Consider the following 19,181-nt stretch of genomic DNA (forward strand, 5'->3'; position numbering starts at 1 on the left):
CAATGTCTGCCATGAGTTTGGGATTGACTGATTGAGGAGACATTATACCTATAGTTTATTTGCTCGTTCTGATGTAAGCTGGTTCTGATTTTAGCTTTGTTGTTATTCACCAGCAAAAATAATCCTAAAGAATCATTGTGTACATTTAGGAAACAGCATGACTTAGGATATTGGGACTGAGATATGAAGCTTCTGTTCTTTTCATTTATTAACTAGAGGTCCAATGCATAAAATTTGTGTAAGAGTAGGCCTTCCTTCCCCAGACTGCCAGCAACGGCTACCCTCTGGCACCTGGGACCCGGGCTTCCCTCCAGCCGCCAGCAGGCACCCAGGACCCGGGCTTACCTTGCAGCCCCAACTTCGTCCAGAAGGACGTATGGTCTAATTAGCATATTACACTTCTATTATTATAGACTAGAGGCCCGATGCACGAAGATTCATATAAGAATGGGCCTTCCTTTCCCTGGCAGCCAGCACCACCTTCACTCCAGCCGGAGCCAACTTTCCACCTTTGCTCAGGCCCGGAGCCGCCTTTCCGCCTTCCCACGCTGCCCAGAGGCCTGGAGCGGCTGGGGCGGTGCGGAACACCCCCGGCCACTAGGCGCCTGTGTATGCAAATTAACCCACCATCTTTGTTGGATTAATTTGCATACTCACTCCTGATTGGCTGGTAGGCGTCACAAAGGTACAGTCAAAATTGCATCTTTCTCTTTTATTAGTATAGATGGCTTAATCAGCCAACTAGTGCTCCATAACTACTTCAAGACTCAATGCCTTAAAACTATGGCCAATTATGAGTTAGCTGGCAGTTCTGCTGATCTGGACTAGGCTCATCTCAGCTGGACTCACCCATGTACCTGCAGTCATTTGGCAGGTCAGCTGGAGGCTGGCTGGTTTAGGGAGGTCTTACTCACATGTCTGGTAATTGGCTGGCAGTTAACTGAAGCTACAAGGATGATTGGACTATGTGCATCTCTCACCAACTAACAGGCTAGCCTGTAGCAGCAGAAATACTTGAAGAGAAAATATGGAAGCATAAAAGTCCTCTAAAGGCCTAAGCTTGAGACTGGCACACCATCACTTCCACCACATTCTGTTGTCCAAAGCAAGTTAGAAGATCAGCCCAGGAGGAAATAGACTCTCTTTACACTCTTTGTACATAAATAGCTGCAAAGATGGTGAATATATGGGCAAGTGGAAATTGGGGCTAGTTTTATAAGCAATCTACCATAAAAGTTTAGGTCATTAAAAAAGGCAATATCATGTAGTTATTAAAAACAATAACCAATTTATATAACTATATCAGGCAGTTTTGAAGCACTATGTATATATTAGCTCATTTAATCTTTATGAACACTATGAGGTAGACACTATTGCTATCCCCATTTTACAAACAAAAAAATGGAGGTACAGAAATGTTCAGTAATTTGCCCAAGATTGCGCAGCTAGTAAGCTGCACAGTCTGTTTGGTTCTGAGTCGAGGCCCTCAAATACTGCCCTGTACTGCTTCTCTTCTAAAATAGAGTGTTTGTTGCTTAGTCTAAAACACATAAAAGGCTCACCTGACATGGAATTATAAAAATTAATTTCTTCTAATGGAGATACTATTTGTTCAACTCTGAATAAGGAAAGTTAATTCTTGCTATAGTATTATTTGCTGTGTGGAAAATTTCCTTTACTCTTACTTTAATTCTAAACTAAAAAGGTTTAATATGCAATTAGTATTAAAATAAAATTTATCTCACATAATAGTAAGATTGGGCATGCTGCTTTTAAATACATAAAAGGAAATAGGAAGCAGCTCCCCACTGACATCAAAATCATCAAGGAAGCTCTGTGTTCAATAGGAAAGGGCTCTGGACCTGAGTCTTTTGATTTCCTCAAGATCAGTTTTTTTCATTAAGCACATAGTTATAAAATCTGCACTTTGGCTTTATTATTGTAATTTTATGAGGATGAAATGTAATTGTGGATGGAAGACGATTTAAAGTGTATCAAGTATGCAATGTAATTTCGAATTGTTTATCTGAATTTTATTTTTATAACATTGATAGACAAATAATCTTATGGTATTATTGTTTGACAGATATTTTTATAACAAAGTTGTTGCTGAGGCTGAAGTTTTTGTCTCTTTTGGAATAAAAGATGACTTACATGATGATAACAAAGAAATGATGGAAAAAGCAATGCAAAGCACAGTGGTAAGATGTAAAGATGTTCACTCGTACCTAAAGATATATCATGAATGCTAGAGATGGAAAATAACTTTAAAATTATCTAGTCTGATCCCTAATTTTATATAGGATGGGAAATGGAAGCTGAAAACTCTCCATTGGCTTCTCATTGTCCTTAGGATAAAGCCAACTTTCCATGACATCAGCCTCCCTCACCAGCCTATCTCCTGCCACTTCCCACCTTCCTCTCCCTAGTCTCTCTTGCTTCCAGGTCTTTGCAGTGCCGCTCCTGCTTGAGAATGCTCTTGCCCTTTGTCCCCTCCTGCCTCTTCTTTGTCTGGCTAATTCCTCCTCAGACTTTAAGTCTCAACCTTGACTCCTTTTCTCTGGGAAGTCTCCCTGAATCCTCTCAACTAGGTTAACTGCCCCTGCCAGGTACTCCCTTAGGCCTTGAGCCTCTCTTAGTATTACGATTTATTCTGAACCAGGGACTATTTTTACCCCTAAGGGGAAATTTGGCGATGTCCCACAGACATTTGTCATTGTCATAACTGGGGAAGAAGATGCTCCTGGCACTTCATGGATAGAGGTCAGGAGGGCTGCTGAACTCCTACAATGTACAGAGCAGCACCCCCCAACAGAGTTATCCTTCCAAAATGTTAATAGTAATGGCTTATTTACTTTTCTATCATTGTAATGGTTTACTTACTTTTCCATCATTTTCTACACTAAACCCTTTGTGAATCTGAATTGTTCCCACTATATACTCAGAACCAGCATGGTTCCTGGCAAATAGTAGGTACTACTCTCTATATACTTATTAGTGAATGAATTTGATACCATTGTAATGAACCCAGTTATTAATAGAAAAGGAGCAGGGGGAAGGCCAAATAGTATAGGCATGCCATTTGTGCAGCTTTGCTAGAAAGCTGCAATTTAAACACATGCCCAATCAAGTCTGAGTGAAATAGGGAAGGTATTTGCCTATCATTCATACCTGGGAACAGGTCATTGGCCAGAGTAGGCGTGGCCACTGCAAAGGCACGAAATTTGAGATATTTAAATTTCTTAAACAAAGGAGTTATCTCTTTTGCTTGATTCCTGGCCAGCAGGGGCTCTCACACTCCTGCATTTGCCCACATGGCCCATGGATAACAGACACACTGGATTCATGGACTATACCTAGCCTAATGCTACACCAGACCCAGCTCCACCATGGAACAGAATCTCTGCACACTGACTTTTCTTCTAGTTCTGCTGAATCCCTAGCTGCACTTCTTCTAGGACTGGATTAAGGGACATGGGATTTTGCAGACATAAGGATATAATTCCACACAAATAAAAATCACTCATCAGCCGGTGCAAATCTCAGAAAATTCTTTTTCTCAAGGTATCATGAGGATCTGACCCCCCAGCACCCAGTAGGGAAAGGGATACCTCACTTTCTGTGGTGGACACTGCATTTCCACCAATAACAAATTTATTGGGAAGTTACTTGTCCAAGGTTAAGTAAGAGCTAGTGGTTCCTGGGACCAGATTAGAGCCCTGGTCCCCTTTTCCCTTATTCATTTATTTTTACATTATACCACAGATGATAAGGACTCATGTCATTCTACTCAGTGTTATATATTCATGTAGTTTGCATCACCAGTTATTTAGCCTTTGCTTTTTCAAAAGACACTTTTATTTGTTCAAGATATAAATTAGATGTGTCTTTTTAAAATATATATATATATATATATATATATATATATATACATACATACATATATATATATATATGTATGTATATATATATATATATGCTAGAGGCCCGGTGCACAAGATTCATGCACTTGGGGGGCTGGGTGTCCCTCAGCCCGGCCTGTGCCCTCCCTCTCACAGTCTGGGAGTCTTTGGAGGATGTCCAACTGATGGCTTAGGCCCGCTCCCTGCGGCAGTCGGACATCCTTAGTGCTGCACTCGCCAGCCATGAGCCTGGCTTCTGGGCTTCTGACTGAGTGGTGCTCCCCCTGTGAGAGCGCACTGACCACCAGGGGGCAGCTTCTGCGCTGAGCACGTCAGAGTGAGCGGTCATTCTGCCATTCGGTCAATTTGCATATTACCCTTTTATTATATAGGCTTTTTTTTTTATTGGTTTCAGAGAGGGTGGGGGAGAGATAGAAACATCAATAATGAGAGAGAATCATTGATTGGCTGCCTCCTGCACACCCCTCACTGGGGATCAAGCCCATAGCCTGAGCATGTGCCCTTGACCAAAATCAAACCCAGGACTCTTCAGTCTGTAGGCCAAAGCTCTAACCACTGAGAAAAACCTGCTAGGGCTAGATGCCTCTTTTTAATGCAAGATTCTATGCTCTGCAACAGATGTATTTCAGAGGGAAGGGGGGCGGGCAGCCAGAAGAAATTAACTAAAGAACTTATATGCGTGTATGCATAGCCCATGGACAAACAATAGTGTGGGGAAGGCCAGGGGAGGGGGTGGGAATGTAGTAGGTAGAGAAGGTCAACGGGGAGCTAGGAGCGGGGGAAATGGGACCTCTGTAATACTTTCAACAATAAAGATTTTTAAAAAATGATTCTATGCTAAACACTGAGACTTAAAGCCAAATAATACAAAAATCCCTGGTTTCAAGTTATTTAATTTTAGAAGAAAAAAATAAGGCAAAATCTATTTTACTATTATGCTTAATAATTAAATGATACAGTATGACTTAACCCTATATCCCTTTTTACCCATTGTATGTTTTTAATTAATGTTTCAATATGTAAGCAGCAAAGCACAAATTAAATATAAAACCCAACAAACTCTCAGTTAAGAGCAAAAGTAAGCCGAGAGGCCTAGGAAGATAGATGATGATGCAGGGATTGGAAGAAGACATCATTGTCAGCTAGTAGAAAAAAGACCTCGCTGAATCAAATGATGTTTAAGACTCCCCATGTCTATAGTTCAATAATATAAATTAGAAAATAACATTCTGGGCTTAATTTTAGACCAGTCATTTACTTTATTGCTGATGCTCAACGATTCCTCTGACATTGACCTTCACTTTGAGAGGCTAGTAAAAGCAGAATTTGTTAATTTTTCCTTTTAAGTTTTTCTCTGAAATAACTCTTTCATTTTCCCCCTTTAAAAAGATGATAAATGGAATTGCTAAAGTCACACTGAACTCTGAAATGGCAGTTAAAGAATTGTCCTACAGCAGTCTGGAAGACTTAAACGATAAGTACCTTTATATCGGTGTAACAGTCATAGAGTCTTCAGGTAAGTTTCTTTTTTTCTTTCTTTCCTTTCTTCCTTCCTTTCTTCCTTTCTTTTTTTTTTAAATAAATCTTTATTGTTCAGATTATTACAATTGTTCCTCTTTATTCCCCCCATAGCTCCCCTCCACCCGGTTCCCACCCCACCCTCTGCCCTTACCCCCCCCCACACTGTCCTCATCCATAGGTGTACGATTTTCGTCCAATCTCTTCCCGCACCCCCTACACCCCTTTCCCCACCGAGAATTGTCAGTCCACTCCCTTTCTATGCCCCTGATTCTATTATATTCACCAGTTTATTCTGTTCATCAGATTTTTTATTCACTTGATTTTTAGATTCAGTTGTTGATAGATATGTATTTGTTGTTCATAATTTTTATCTTTACCTTTTTCTTCTTCTTCCTCTTCTTAAAGAATACCTTTCAGCATTTCATATAATACTGGTTTGGCGGTGATGAACTCCTTTAGCTTTTTCTTGTCTGTGAAGCTCTTTATCTGACCTTCAATTCTGAATGATAGCTTTGCTGGGTAGAATAATCTTGGTTGTAGGTTCTTGCTCTTCATCACTTTGAATATTTCTTGCCACTCCCGTCTGGCCTGCATAGTTTCTGTTGAGAAATCAGCTGACAATCGTATGGGTGCTCCTTTGTAGGTAACTAACTGTTTTTCTCTTGCTGCTTTTAATATTCTCTCTTTGTCTTTTGCTCTTGGCATTTTAATTATGATGTGTCTTGGTGTGGTCCTCTTTGGATTCCTTTTGTTTGGGGTTCTGTGCACTTCCTGGACTTGTAAGACTATTTCTTTCACCAGGTGGGGGGAGTTTTAGGTCATTATTTCTTCAAATAGGTTTTCAGTATCTTGCTCTCTCTCTTCTTCTGGCACCTCCATAATTCTATGTTTGTACGCTTGAAGTTGTCCCAGAAGCTCCTTACACTATCTTCATATTTTTGAATTCTTACTTCTTTTTGCTTTTCCGGTTGGGTGTTTTTTGCTTCTTTGTTCTTCAACTCTTTGACTTGATTCTTGCGATCCTCTAGTCTGCTGTTGGATCTCTGTATATTATTTTTTATTTAGGTCAGTGTATGCTTAATTTCTACGTGGTCCTTTTTCATATCCTCAAGGGTCTCGCTAAATTTATCGGCTTTTTCTAGAAAATTCTTGAAAAACCTTATAACCGTGGTTTTAAACTCTATATCCAGTTGTTTGCTTTCCTCCATTTCTGTCATTTGTGACCTGTTTCTTTGTCTCCGCATTTTCGCTGCTTCCCTGAGTTGATAGAGGGGCTTTGTGTGCTAGGTGTCCTATAGGGCCCAGTGGCTCAGCCTCCCCAGTTACCTGAGGTGGACACTCTTGGTGCACCCCATTTGTGGGCTGTGTGCACAGTCTTGTTGTAGTTGAGCCTTGCTTGTTGTTGGTTTCTTTCTTTTCTTTTATTTCCTTTTCTTTATCTTGGGAAATATTTAGACAGTATATTAAAGGTATAAATGATATCTACAGTTCTTTCATATTTAAATTTTACTTTTGTGTCATTAAAAGCTAGGATTAGTTTATAGCTTTGCCACTCTAGTCATTGGTTTCCCATTACTTCAACTGCAAGATAACACCTGCCCAATTGATATCCTGAGTGGCTCTGTAGTCTATCTGGCTTGAACATCTGGCACCCCAATATTCTCACCTGGTGAGAAACAAAATGAAAATGAAATTATGTATGTAAAAATGTTTGATAAAGTAGTATGCAAATGGAAGTTATTATCATTATCATTGTTTTAGTCTCCTTATCTGTGCAATGATGAAGTTGAACCAAATGCCACCTAAAGCCTTTTTCAGCTGTAATGTTCAGAAATTCTGTCTAAAATTGGAGGCAATAGTGTTTTTAAAATGGATACAATAATTGTATATAATTCATAGGGTTGTGGTTAGGGTTGAGGAGTCAATATACCCAAAGCACTTAAAACAATACGTGTCATGCCCTGGTCAATGTGGGTCAGTTGATTGTCATCATCCCATGTACCAAAAGGTCTCTGGTTTATTTCCTGGTCAGGGCACATGCCTGGGTTTCAGTAGGGGGAATGCAGGAGGTAGCCGATTGATGTTTCTCTCTGATGTCTCTCTCTCTCTTCCTTTCTCCCTTCCTACCTTTCCCTCTCCCTTTCTTTCTCTAAAATAAATAAAAACATTTTATAAATCAGTACCTGTTACATAATGAGGACCATAGAAGTGTTAACCCTCCTCCTTCCCTTTCTTTTTCTTTTCCTTCTCCTCCTTCTTGGGTCCACCTACTACTTTCTTATCATCCTTAACATCTTTTATAGTGCTCTCAATCGCACTCCAATGGTTTTTAATAGTAATTATTATTCCACATTGAGTCAAATTTGTCTTGCTTCTGGTATGTCTTGATTACTAATGTTCTTTATATTTTCAGGTTCATATTGAACCCCCAACTAACCTTGAACAAATAATTTAACCACACTGAGTCTTTTTGTTTCCTTTCTTCCTTCCTTCCTTCTTTCCTTCCTTCCTTCCTTCCTTCCTTCCTTCCTTCCTTCCTTCCTTCCTTCCTTCTTTCTTTCTTTCTTTCTTTCTTTCTTTCTTTCTTTCTTTCTTTCTTTCTTTCTTTCTTTCTTTCTTTCTTTGTAAAATTAAAGTTAAACCCTAATGCCTCTTTCACCTCTTTAAATTTGTACTTCTAGAATAGAAGAATGAAGAATGGAGGTAATTATTCAGATATTGAGCACCTTGTATATATCAGATGTCCAATAGATGTTGGATAATGATGATAACTTAATACTCCTTGCCCTGGCTGTTGTTTTTATCATTATTTTAATGTTTCTTCCTTATTTTTATTTTTGCTCAATTTATTTCAAATAAATTCAGCTTAATAAATATGTATAAAGTAGTCAAAGAGTGTCACTAAGCATGCAGGCTTCCAAATATGAATGATGTATAATACCAGCACTCAAAGACTAACAACATACTAGCATCAGTTATAACACAAGTAAACAAAACATTCTATAACATGAAGGAATTCTATGTATGCTTTAAGCACAATAGTTAATGTTATTGACCTTGAGAGGAAGGTGAGCTCTTAGGTGATGGTTGAGCAACCAAGAACAGTGTCCTAAAGATGATCAGTCTTGCAGGATAAGTAGGGTTTTGAGACAAGAATGGTAGATAGGGTGAAGTCAGCATCCTCTATACAGGGACATACCAAGGGTGGAAAGTGAATCTTGATCTTTGATAAATAACAGATTATCCAGTTAGCCGAAGTATAGGGAGTATTAGGGGTATAATATTAGGAAGGAGTTTGAGGACACTAGAACTTTGTGTGTTATTTTTAATAGTTTAGCTGGAGGGTAATGCTGTTGGGCTCTTGCCAGTGGACCCTCAATGGGAAACTGCAGGCCAGCTTCAGCCTTAGGGCAAGTGTCATTATTTAATATGTTAGGCATTCCCTAAATAAGCATTGCATTAAATTATATATAAATAAAACCCCATAAGACTATAGTTTAAAAAAACTAACATTTAAAACTATTTGGTGGTATGTTCTTAAAAAGCCTTAAGATGGAGATATCATTCTTTGATTCTCTCTACCTCAAGCACTCTTTTCTGACTTCCTCTACATTTCTCTCCATATTTCTCCACTCTAATGGTAACCCCCCTGTAAAGCTCAATCTCTGACCTATCCTTTCCTTCTCTCCTTAATCCTTTTTACATAATCAACTGAAACTCAGACCACTGACGAAAAGTAGTGTCCCTTCTTTGCATTCTTCCTCAGTCCAGCTCTATAGCTGTAATTCTGCATGGGGGATATTTACATACAAGCCTTGTACGTAGGCTTTGGAAATGCCTGAGGTTTAAACTCTTCTCTGCACTGCCCTCTGAACCAAGACCTATGTTCTACTTACAATTGATAAATGAATGAGTGCCAGAATGGAGTCTGTGGAGTCATAGCGACATAAAATAGATCCCCGTGTAGATAATATTCTAAAAAGGTCAACATGATCCTTGTCATTTCTTCAGGTGGATTTTCTGAAGAGGCAGAATTTTCTGCCATCAAATATCTCCTCTCTCCCTACAAACTGAATTTGGTTGCTACTCCTCTTTTCTTGAAGCCTGGAATTCCATATTCTATCAAGGTAGGTGGGGGGCAGGGAGAGAAACTGCTGAATATAATTGTCTTTTTCTGTTTACAGAAAACATGGATGTAGCAAATAGGGGAAGAACCCTAGAGAGGCAAATCATGGAGGGAACTCATTGTGTAAAAGTTGCCCCTCCTGTGATATGGACAGGGGTGGGAAACTGCAGGACGGTTTCAGCCTTAGGGCAAGTGTCATTATTTAATACTAGAGGCCCAATGCATGAAAATTCATGCACTGAAGGGGGGTTCCCTCAGCCCGGCCTGCCCCCTCTCACAGTCCGGGAGCCATCAGAGGTGGGAGGCGACCCAGCAATCAGGGGAAGGTGACGCCCCATCACACCTCTGCTGCTGCCACTGCTGGCAGCGCAAGCCTCGGTCGGCCCTGGGTACCTGAGCCTCTGGTGGCCCTAGGCGGCTGGGCAGCAACCATCTGAGGCTTGCCTGTGCCTCAGGCTGGACCTGGGCGGCTGGGGGGCTGAGGGGACTGGGGGAGGCCAGAGGCAGGTGCGTGGCAAGGGTGGGCCTGGCCTTGTTGTGTGCCTGCCACCCTGGTGGGGCTGAAGGGACTGGGTGCCACCATCTTTAAAGGTGTGGCAGTAAATTAGCTTATTCTCTCCTTATTCGCTGTGGATGCTGCCATCTTTGAGGGTAGGGAAGTCAATTGGCATATTCCCTCCTTATTGGCTGTGGGCACCGCCATCTTTGCGATGGCGTGAGAATCAATTAGCATATGCCCTCTTTATTAGATAGGATGTTAGGCATTGCATTAAACTGCTGAGGGGGCTGCGGATTAGGCCCAAAGAGAGGCCTGGAGAGAGAAGCAGGGTCTGATCCATAGCCTCTGTGGCAGTTGTTGATCAGTACTTTCCTCTCTCTTTCTCTCCGGGCCTGGCCAGCAGCCATGCCTCTCTTTCTCTTGGGCCTCCACTGGGGCTGCTGATCAGCCCTGCCTCTCTGATCAGGCCCGTTGATAGGCCCAGAGACACTGACTAGCATAGAAACCGTCCAATCAGAACCAAATCTGGGTGAAGTGTGAAGGCAGAACCTAAGGTGGGGGCATTCAGAGATCATAATAATCTGGCCACTCAGTGTATATTTTCGATGGGGAGAAAAAAATTATTTCAGAATTGTTATGCTTTAAAACAAGTGCTGAGCTGTTGAATTGAATTTGGAATGTTCCAACAAACAGGTGCAAGTTAAGGATTCATTTGATGAGTTAATAGGAGGGGTGCCAGTGACCCTGAGTGCACAATCGGTCAGTGACAACCAAGAGACGGCTGAGTTGGAGTCAAAGAAAAGTGTAACAGGTTCCAGTGATGGAGTGGCTTCATTTGTGGTGAATCTCCCATCTGAAGTGACAGCGCTGGAGTTTACAGTGAGCTGAATTCGGTTAAATTTTCTAGGACAATGTCCACTTTTGACTGTATGCTTTGGCTAGGGTGCAGAACTGATGCAGCAGATTTTATACTTAAGTCCAGTGAACAATTCCACAATGTTGCACCCAAAAATAAATAAATAAAAATAGCACTAAAGGAGGATAAATATATCACTTTTTTAATTTGGGAATTAAGTATTTTCTTTTACTTTAGTAAGACTATATTAGAATCTAGAAGCTTCAAAATAGGTACAGCAGTGGAAGTCAGTGGTTGGAATATTCTTTCCCCCAATTTTTATTTCTTTTCAGGGCCATAAAAGGGTTGAATGTGGGAGCCTCCCTTTTGTTCTAATGCATGCAGCACTACATCTTAGAGCTCACTTAATAGTCGTCTCTCTTAGCAAATAATGTCTAAGTTCCCCTTCCCAGGTAAAAAAAATGAATAAGTTCATCATGTTAATGACCACAGCATGCATCCATTCACTGTGATCTACTGAGTGCTTATGAACTGCTAAACATTGGGCTAAGAATTTTATGTAGATCACTTTTAATATCCACTTAATTAGCTCTATGAGTTAGAGAATATTATCATTGCCATTTTGCAGCTGAGGAAACAGAGGCTTCAAACTTCTCTTTAATAACTTATCCAGAGTTAATAAATGGCAGCACTGGGATGCAAACCACTCCAGAGCATGAACCCTTTTGCTGTCAGAGGTGGATATGACATCATTTCTGCCCCACCCCGTGTTTATAAGCACTACTCTGTGCTATTACTTCACAATGAAATTGGGCCAGAGAATCTCTGTGATGTCCATTCACAACTCCTATCCTCCAGTCCTCATGACCTCCCTACCACTACCCCAAATTTCTGCCATCCCAACACATAAGAAGAGGAATCCCCAACCTGCCATTACATTTCAGGAAGGGTACCAATATTTGTTCCCGGGGCATCTTTCTCTCTTCACTTCACCAGACTTTCCCACCACAGCTCATAAGTCCATATGATTCTAATTATTGTCCATAGTCTTTATAAAGTTATTTAATACCATAGCAGTATAAACATGGGAGTAGTTGAGGTATTCCTTTCTTAAGCATTTGGTGGTATGAAATTTAGAAAGCAAAGAAAGAAATTTAAAAGGTATATTTTACATAAAACATTTTATCACTTTCAACAAGTCTCTGAAATGTTCCCTTTTAGATCAGGACCAATGATCCAGATCTTCCAGAAGAAAATCAGGCCAGCAAAGATTACAGAGCAATAACATATTCATCTCTGAGCCAAAGTTACCTTTATATTGACTGGACTGGAACCTATAAATCTATGCTCGTAGGAGAAAATCTGAATATTATTGTTACTCCAAAAAGTCCATATATTGACAAAATAACTCACTATAATTACTTGGTAAGTAAATAATGATAAAATTGCATCTATTTATTCCCCCACCTGGGACATTTTCCTTTGCTCATAGAGAAACATTAGAATGATCCCTAAAATTTGTTTTAACAAAGCATTTCAACAACATCATCTAATTTGATAACCAGTTTTTAAAAAAAACCTTTGAGATTGGGCATGACTTTCATGACCATTTCATTGATGAGGAAACTGAGAGATAAAGAAGTTAAACGACTTGCCATGGTCACTCAGATTGGAAAAGGAAGATTTTGATTTGAACGGGAACCTCTAATTCCTTGTCTGATCTCCTTTCACCAAAGACAGCTGGCTACTCCTCAGAGAGAGTCTAATTAAATTCTCATGTTACCTATGCTCTATATCATGGCCAAAGATTACACACCTAGACCTATTTAAGATATATGCATTGCACTGGCATAAAAGGAGAACCCAAATCCTGTTTTAAGTGTTGAGTAGGATCACACCTGCTCCAGTTCTATAGCTCTATAACATTCCTTATTAAATCACTTCAGTTAGCAGAGGTGGTCAGTAATGCCTGTCCGTGAAATCTAGGGGAAGAATGTATGAAAAATATGAAGGGCTTCTTGATAATTGTCAAATAAATGGAATGAATTATTCCAATGGGCAAGCCAAACAGATGGTAGTGATGGATTTTTTAACATTTTTTAGAAAGAAATTAAAAAATAAATGAGGATCAAAGATCATATTGGCTGATGAAGAAGTAGGGAACCTATTTAGGGACCAAAACTTGCTGTCTACTATATGCAGTCCTGCTAAGAACAACTTAAGAGATCTTTTAGGATATTTTGGCTTCATATAATTTGTAATTTAAAAAAAAACATGCTTCCAACTTAGAAGCTAGCCTCTGCTTTTAAAAATTAATTTCTTAATAAGATGTACTCCACTTGTCTATTTTTTAAATCTGTAAAACAAAGGACATTTTAGTGATTTTAAACAGATTTATTAGTTCTCTGTTTTCCTAATTACGTGATTTTGAACAAAAATCAGTATGACATTTTGTTAATTCCTGAGCCTCAGTCCATTTATTTGCACAATGGAAATAATATTTCTATCCTACTGGTTATTATAACAATTAAAGGAGTTAAATATTTAAAAAAGTTTGTGTGACACACAGTAGGCTCATACAACTTAACTTTCTTTTTCTTTAGCATAATTTCTATTCCAGCTCCAAGCTCCATCCTAAAACAAAGGTTTTGTTTTTGTAGTTATTGTTGCCACTCTTTATTTTTAGATTTTATCCAAGGGCAAAATTGTTCACTTTGGCACAAGGGAGAAACTTCCAGATTCCCCTTATCAAAGTATAAATGCTCCAGTGACACTGGACATGGTTCCTTCAGCCCGTATCCTGGTCTATTACATCGTCACAGGAGAGCAGACAGCAGAATTAGTGTCTGACTCAATCTGGTTAAATATTGAAGAAAAATGTGGCAACCAGCTTCAGGTAAGCCACAAATTATGTCACAATCAAATTTTTTTTCTGAATAAAGGAGACTATAAACAGCAGCCTATGAAATTTTATCTCATAAAAATGACCTTTTTTTTCTTTTTCAAATGATTTTTCAGGTTTATCTGTCTCCAGCTACAGATTCATATTCTCCAGGTGAACACGTATCTCTTAATTTGGCAACTCACTCAGATTCCTGGGTGGCTTTAACAGCAGTGGACAGTGCTATATATGGAGTCCAAAGAAAGGCCAAGAAGTCCCTAGAAAAAGTTAAGTAGTGCATAACCTTGGCTACGGTGCATGGGTGTCTCTGTGCAGTGCTTCAAAAAAGTATGGCCCCCTGGAGCTGAAACACAACTGAGGCCTAGTGTTATCTCTACTTTGACCAAAACTCTGTCTCTGTGGTCAACAGACATGAGACTTTGTTCCTAAGATTATTTGATGCAGGTCAGAACCTCATTGTCCTGGGGGCTTAATGCTTAAGGGAGTTGTCTTGCAAGGGCTTGTATGGGAATCGTATGAGACTATCTTCTGACCCCTTGTTCCTCCTCTAAGGGAGTCTAAACTATATGACTTATGGCGAGGGGAAGAAAGGTCACCCTGAGGGTAACGTCCTAGCCTATAATATTTGTTTCCCAGTTTTGCTCATTGCTAGGCATCTAAGACGCTGTGCCCTGTTGACATTCCATATCTGGCCTATCATTCATGTTCTGCTCATGCCTGTCTAACTGCCTGCTCTATCAGTTGCAGCATGTATTCTAAGTACAAAACACCATGGATCAGTTTCTAAAAAGCTCCTCACCAAAGCTTAAGACTTAGTTCTTGGTTTAATTTTGAACAGGTATATATTTTAAAATGTAAAAGGACAAACTAAAGGAATGAAGTTGAGAAATTTGGACTTTGGCCATTTGATAAATGAGTATTTCACAAGTTTGTTATAATCATGAAACAACTCACACCTTTAGTTCTTTAGAGGAATGATTTCTATATCTGAATAGGCTCAACATTTTGACTGTCTGGACAGGTATTTCAAGCTTTAGAGAAGAGTGACCTGGGCTGTGGGGCAGGTGGTGGCCGCAACAATGCAGAGGTATTCCGCCTGGCTGGACTCACCTTCCTCACCAATGCAAATGCAGATGACACCCAAGAAAATGGTAAAACTCTCAGCACTTTTTGTTTTTTCTTCAAAACGATACTGAAACTTACAGACTATTTTCCTCCTAGGTCTCATTTTTGTTCGTCCTCCAGAATATTCTCTACACTGATATTAGAATGACATTTCATTAGCCTTTAAAATAAAGTGCACCTTTTTTTTTTTTAAATATATTTTATTGATTTTTTACAGAGAGGAAGGGAGAGGGATAGAGAGCTAGAAACATCGATGAGAGAGAAACATCGATCAGCTGCCTCCTGCACACCCCCCACTGGGGATGTGCCCGCAACCAAGGTACATGCCCTTGACCGGAATCGAACCCGGGACCCTTCAGTCCGCAGGCCGACGCTCTATCCATTGAGCCAAACCGGTTTCGGCTGCACCTCTTTTTTTAGTGAAGTACTCAAAGCCTCCCATGATCTTCTCTTCAACTCTCTCCAATTGTTTCTCATCCTGCTTTACCTTACCTTACCTTACCTGTTTAAGCTAACAGAACCAAGTGTAGTTCTTGGATGGCGCTATGCTATTACACTTTTGGGCCTTTCTTCATCAGAACTGCTTTTCCTTTTGTTAGCCTGTAGAAGCTAGTGTAAGAATCATCTCCTCTATGAGGATTCTTTCCCCCATAAAATTAATCATTCCCTCCTCCTTTAATAGAGAAAATATTGTAGGGACTAACTCTATTTATAAGTAATGCAATAGGAGTGCATCACTGCACATTCTTATACTGAATTATACAACTTTTCTCAGCCACTGCACTGGGAGCTTCCTAAGGGCAAGGACCACATCTTTACATATGTTGATTTTAAAGAGGAAGGGGAAGAGAGAGATGGAAACATCAATGATGAGAGAGAACACTAGTTGGTTTGGTCAGGGGGCAACCAATCAATGTCTCTCTCTGTCTTTCCCTCTCTCTAAAAATCAATGGAAAAATATCCTTGGGTGAGAATTAAAAAAAAAAATGATGAGAGAGAATCATTTATCAGCTGCCTCCAGCACACCCCACATTGGGGATTGAGCCCACAATCCGGCCATGTGCCCTGACCAGGAATCAAACCATGACCTCCTGGTTCATAGGTTGATGCTCAACCACTGAGCAACACCAGCCAAGCAGGACCACATCTTAACTGTCTTCTTTCTATGGTTTTAAAATTGTTCATAAGTATATTTAATACTATTATTTGTAACTAGAGGCCCAGTGCACGACATTCATGCCCTGGGGGTGGGCGGGTCCCTCAGCCCAGCCTGCGCCCTTTCGCAGGCAGCGGGTGGGGGAGGGGGGCGGGCCCAAGCCACAGTCGGACATCCTTAGCACTGCCTGCAGAGGCAGGCCATTATGCTTGCCAGCCGTCAGCCCAGCTTGTGGCTGAGCAGCGCTCCCCCTGTGGGAGCGCACTGACCACCAGGGAGCAGCTCCTGTGTTGTCAGTGCACGTCATAGGGACTGGTCATTCCACCCCATTCAGTCAACTTGCATATTACCCTTTTATTATGGTATATAGGATAATATAGTACAAAGAACAAATAATAAAAATAACATATCCAACAAAAACTTTGTTCACTCTAAATACTTAGCTATTTCTCTGTAATGAGTGGATCAAAAAAGGTTGCCGGATTCAAAACCAAACTCAGATCAAACAAGTCAAACTATAAAACACTAGATCATGAGCTCCCCTAAGATAAAACAAGTCATAGTAAGATGTATAGTATGCAATGCCTAGTTGAAAGCATGTTTTCAATATTTTGAATGAATGATTTGTGAATGTTTTAAATATTTACATATTTTATGGAATTTTCTTTTTTTGAGATTTTAATCTCCCTTTTTTCTTTCTTCTTTTTGTCTCTATCATTTCAAAAACAAAACAGATAAACCTTGTGAAGAAATTCTCAGGCCAAGAAGAATGCTGCAAAAGAAAATAGGGGAACAAGGTACTCTAAGAGTTTCATGTGATTGTAAAAAGGTTATGGTCGTATCATTCAAAAGCTGGAGAAAATTAAACATTATCTAATGTCTCCTAACTCAGATAGAATGGGCAAAAAGAAACATATGTACAGACATCTAATTCACCTACTAACAATCTAATTCATCTAATTTATCTAATAATCAAAAAGATTATTCCAAATACATCCAATAGTTCATTTGCCATAACTTTAATCTAAAGAAAATAAAGTATTATTTCTATCTCTAAAAGATAAACTTTTATTTATCACAAATATTTCCTCTCCACAAACTTAATCTAACAATTAAAATCATATTCTTTCATTTTATTCTGAAAACACTCATAATTTAATTAATTTGGAGGTATATCTGGAAATCTATTTTTTATTAAATATGTTTAACAGTTAATAGTATTTTGGATTACTCTTTGGGAAATAAGTCTAATATAAATTATTTAAAACAATTGTTTAACTAGAAATTTGATAATTGGCAGTGTTATAATAGAAAGAACATTGAACTGGGAGTCAGTTGCCTGAGTTCAACTAATAATCATGCTTAAAATATAATAACTTCTTCCATTTTTATATGAATTATTTTAATGCTAACTTTTATTCTAAGTTCTAATGACACAAAAAGAGACACATTAATTTAAGTACTTACAATGAAGAGTGATGCCACTAGTGAAGGTCCTCAAACCATATCACACAAAAAGTGTTTGGGGGAATAAAAGAATATTTAGCTTGAAGAAGGAAATACTTGTGTAGTGATGATTGCTATCTTTAAATACTTGAGTGCTTCTCAGGTAGTCAAAGGGTGCTGAACCCAAGGTGCCAGTTCAAGACTTAGTATTTAGTTTAGTTGCAGGAAGCCCTTTAACCATTTAATATGAATCAGAATTGACTACCTACCTCGTGAGACCATATTCTCCCCATTCCTACAGTAGTTCCAAAGGGAGGCTGATCAGCCAACTAACCATGACTCTTGTGGGGAGGGGGTCATATGGCAGTAGAAACCAAGTATCTCTTCAGATCTCTTCTAAGCGTGAGGTGTTATGACTTTATGCATAATCAAGGACACCTGTATCATTACCATTTCAGCTGCTAAATACAAACATATGCAAGTGAAGAAATGTTGTTATGATGGAGCCTATCGTAATGATGATGAAAGCTGTGAACAGCGAGCTGCCCGGATTAAGCTAGGCCCAAGATGCATCCAAGCTTTCATGAATTGTTGTACCATAGCACACCTGTTCCGTGCTGAAGAGTCTCATAAATTAATGCAATTGGGAAGGCTACGTAAGTTTGATGTTTTCTTTCAGAATTCTGCCCAATATGAAGAATTTTGTGTAATTTTATGCTGCTAAGAAAGGCAATTTTCATGTTCTATTTTAAATTAAAATAGAAAAGATAACTTGTAAATGCCCCTAAGGTAAAAAATCTGTTAATCATTTTTGGGAATCCAAAGAGGTTCATATAGTGTATGGAGCAGAGTACATTAGTCCAGTGGTCGGCAAACTCATTAGTCAACAGAGCAGTGCGAGCCGCAGTTATCCGACCACTGCATTAGTCCATAGTCAGGACCCAGGGCTCATTCTATAAACCTGAATGATTGTTTATCCTCTCAGAGTCTCAGCCTCCTCATTTCTAAAGCAAGAAAGTTAGGCCAGATGATATCCAATGTGCCTTTGAGCTCTGATATTCTATGGTGCTGTGATATTACAACCATTAAAAATTCCATTTATACCTATATGACCAAATATAAGCAAAAGGTTTTTAAATCTAGCATAAGGTTAAGTGTACTTATATAAAAGTCGAAATCTTATTTCCGTTTCAAGTACAATATATAATTTCAGATTCTATAGAACTCCATTAATATGTTTTCAGAACTTTTAGGACTTTTGTTTCATTTACATATAGTAAAAGCAAAACAGACAAAAGCAGAATGACCAGTCTTATTTTATAATCTGACTAGAGGCCCAGTGCACAAATTCGTGCACCAGTGGAGTCCCTCGGCCTGGCCTGTGGGATGGGGCCGGAACCGGCTCTCCGACACCCCGTGAGGGGTCCCGGGTTGCAAGAGGGCGCAGGCCAGGCTGAGGGATGCCACCAGTGCAAGATCGGGATGGAGAGGGATGCAGGAGGTTGCCCAGCCTAGGAGGGAACCTGGAAGGGCTCTAGGGCAGCCGTGGGCAAACTACGGCCCGCGGGCCGGATCCGGCCCGTTCGGCTGTTCTATATGGCCCACGGAGCTGAAAGAGCGGAGGGTT

General features: G+C 39.7%; 1 protein-coding gene across 1 annotated transcript in view; it reads left to right on the forward strand.

Annotated features, from left to right (window-relative positions):
- The window catches only part of C5 (complement C5), an 87,913-nt gene that overhangs the window by 15,221 nt on the left and 53,511 nt on the right, over positions 1-19,181 (forward strand). The window contains exons 8-17 of the mRNA XM_080668025.1: positions 2,087-2,201; positions 5,313-5,439; positions 9,456-9,571; positions 10,763-10,948; positions 12,147-12,350; positions 13,612-13,821; positions 13,944-14,093; positions 14,849-14,978; positions 16,843-16,905; positions 18,013-18,210. Coding sequence (XP_080524151.1) covers positions 2,087-2,201; positions 5,313-5,439; positions 9,456-9,571; positions 10,763-10,948; positions 12,147-12,350; positions 13,612-13,821; positions 13,944-14,093; positions 14,849-14,978; positions 16,843-16,905; positions 18,013-18,210 — 1,499 coding nt within the window. The remainder of the gene's footprint in view (positions 1-2,086; positions 2,202-5,312; positions 5,440-9,455; positions 9,572-10,762; positions 10,949-12,146; positions 12,351-13,611; positions 13,822-13,943; positions 14,094-14,848; positions 14,979-16,842; positions 16,906-18,012; positions 18,211-19,181) is intronic.

This window comes from Plecotus auritus, assembly GCF_963455305.1.
Source record: "Plecotus auritus genome assembly, chromosome: 5".
In the NCBI taxonomy this organism is placed as follows: Eukaryota; Metazoa; Chordata; class Mammalia; order Chiroptera; family Vespertilionidae; genus Plecotus; species Plecotus auritus.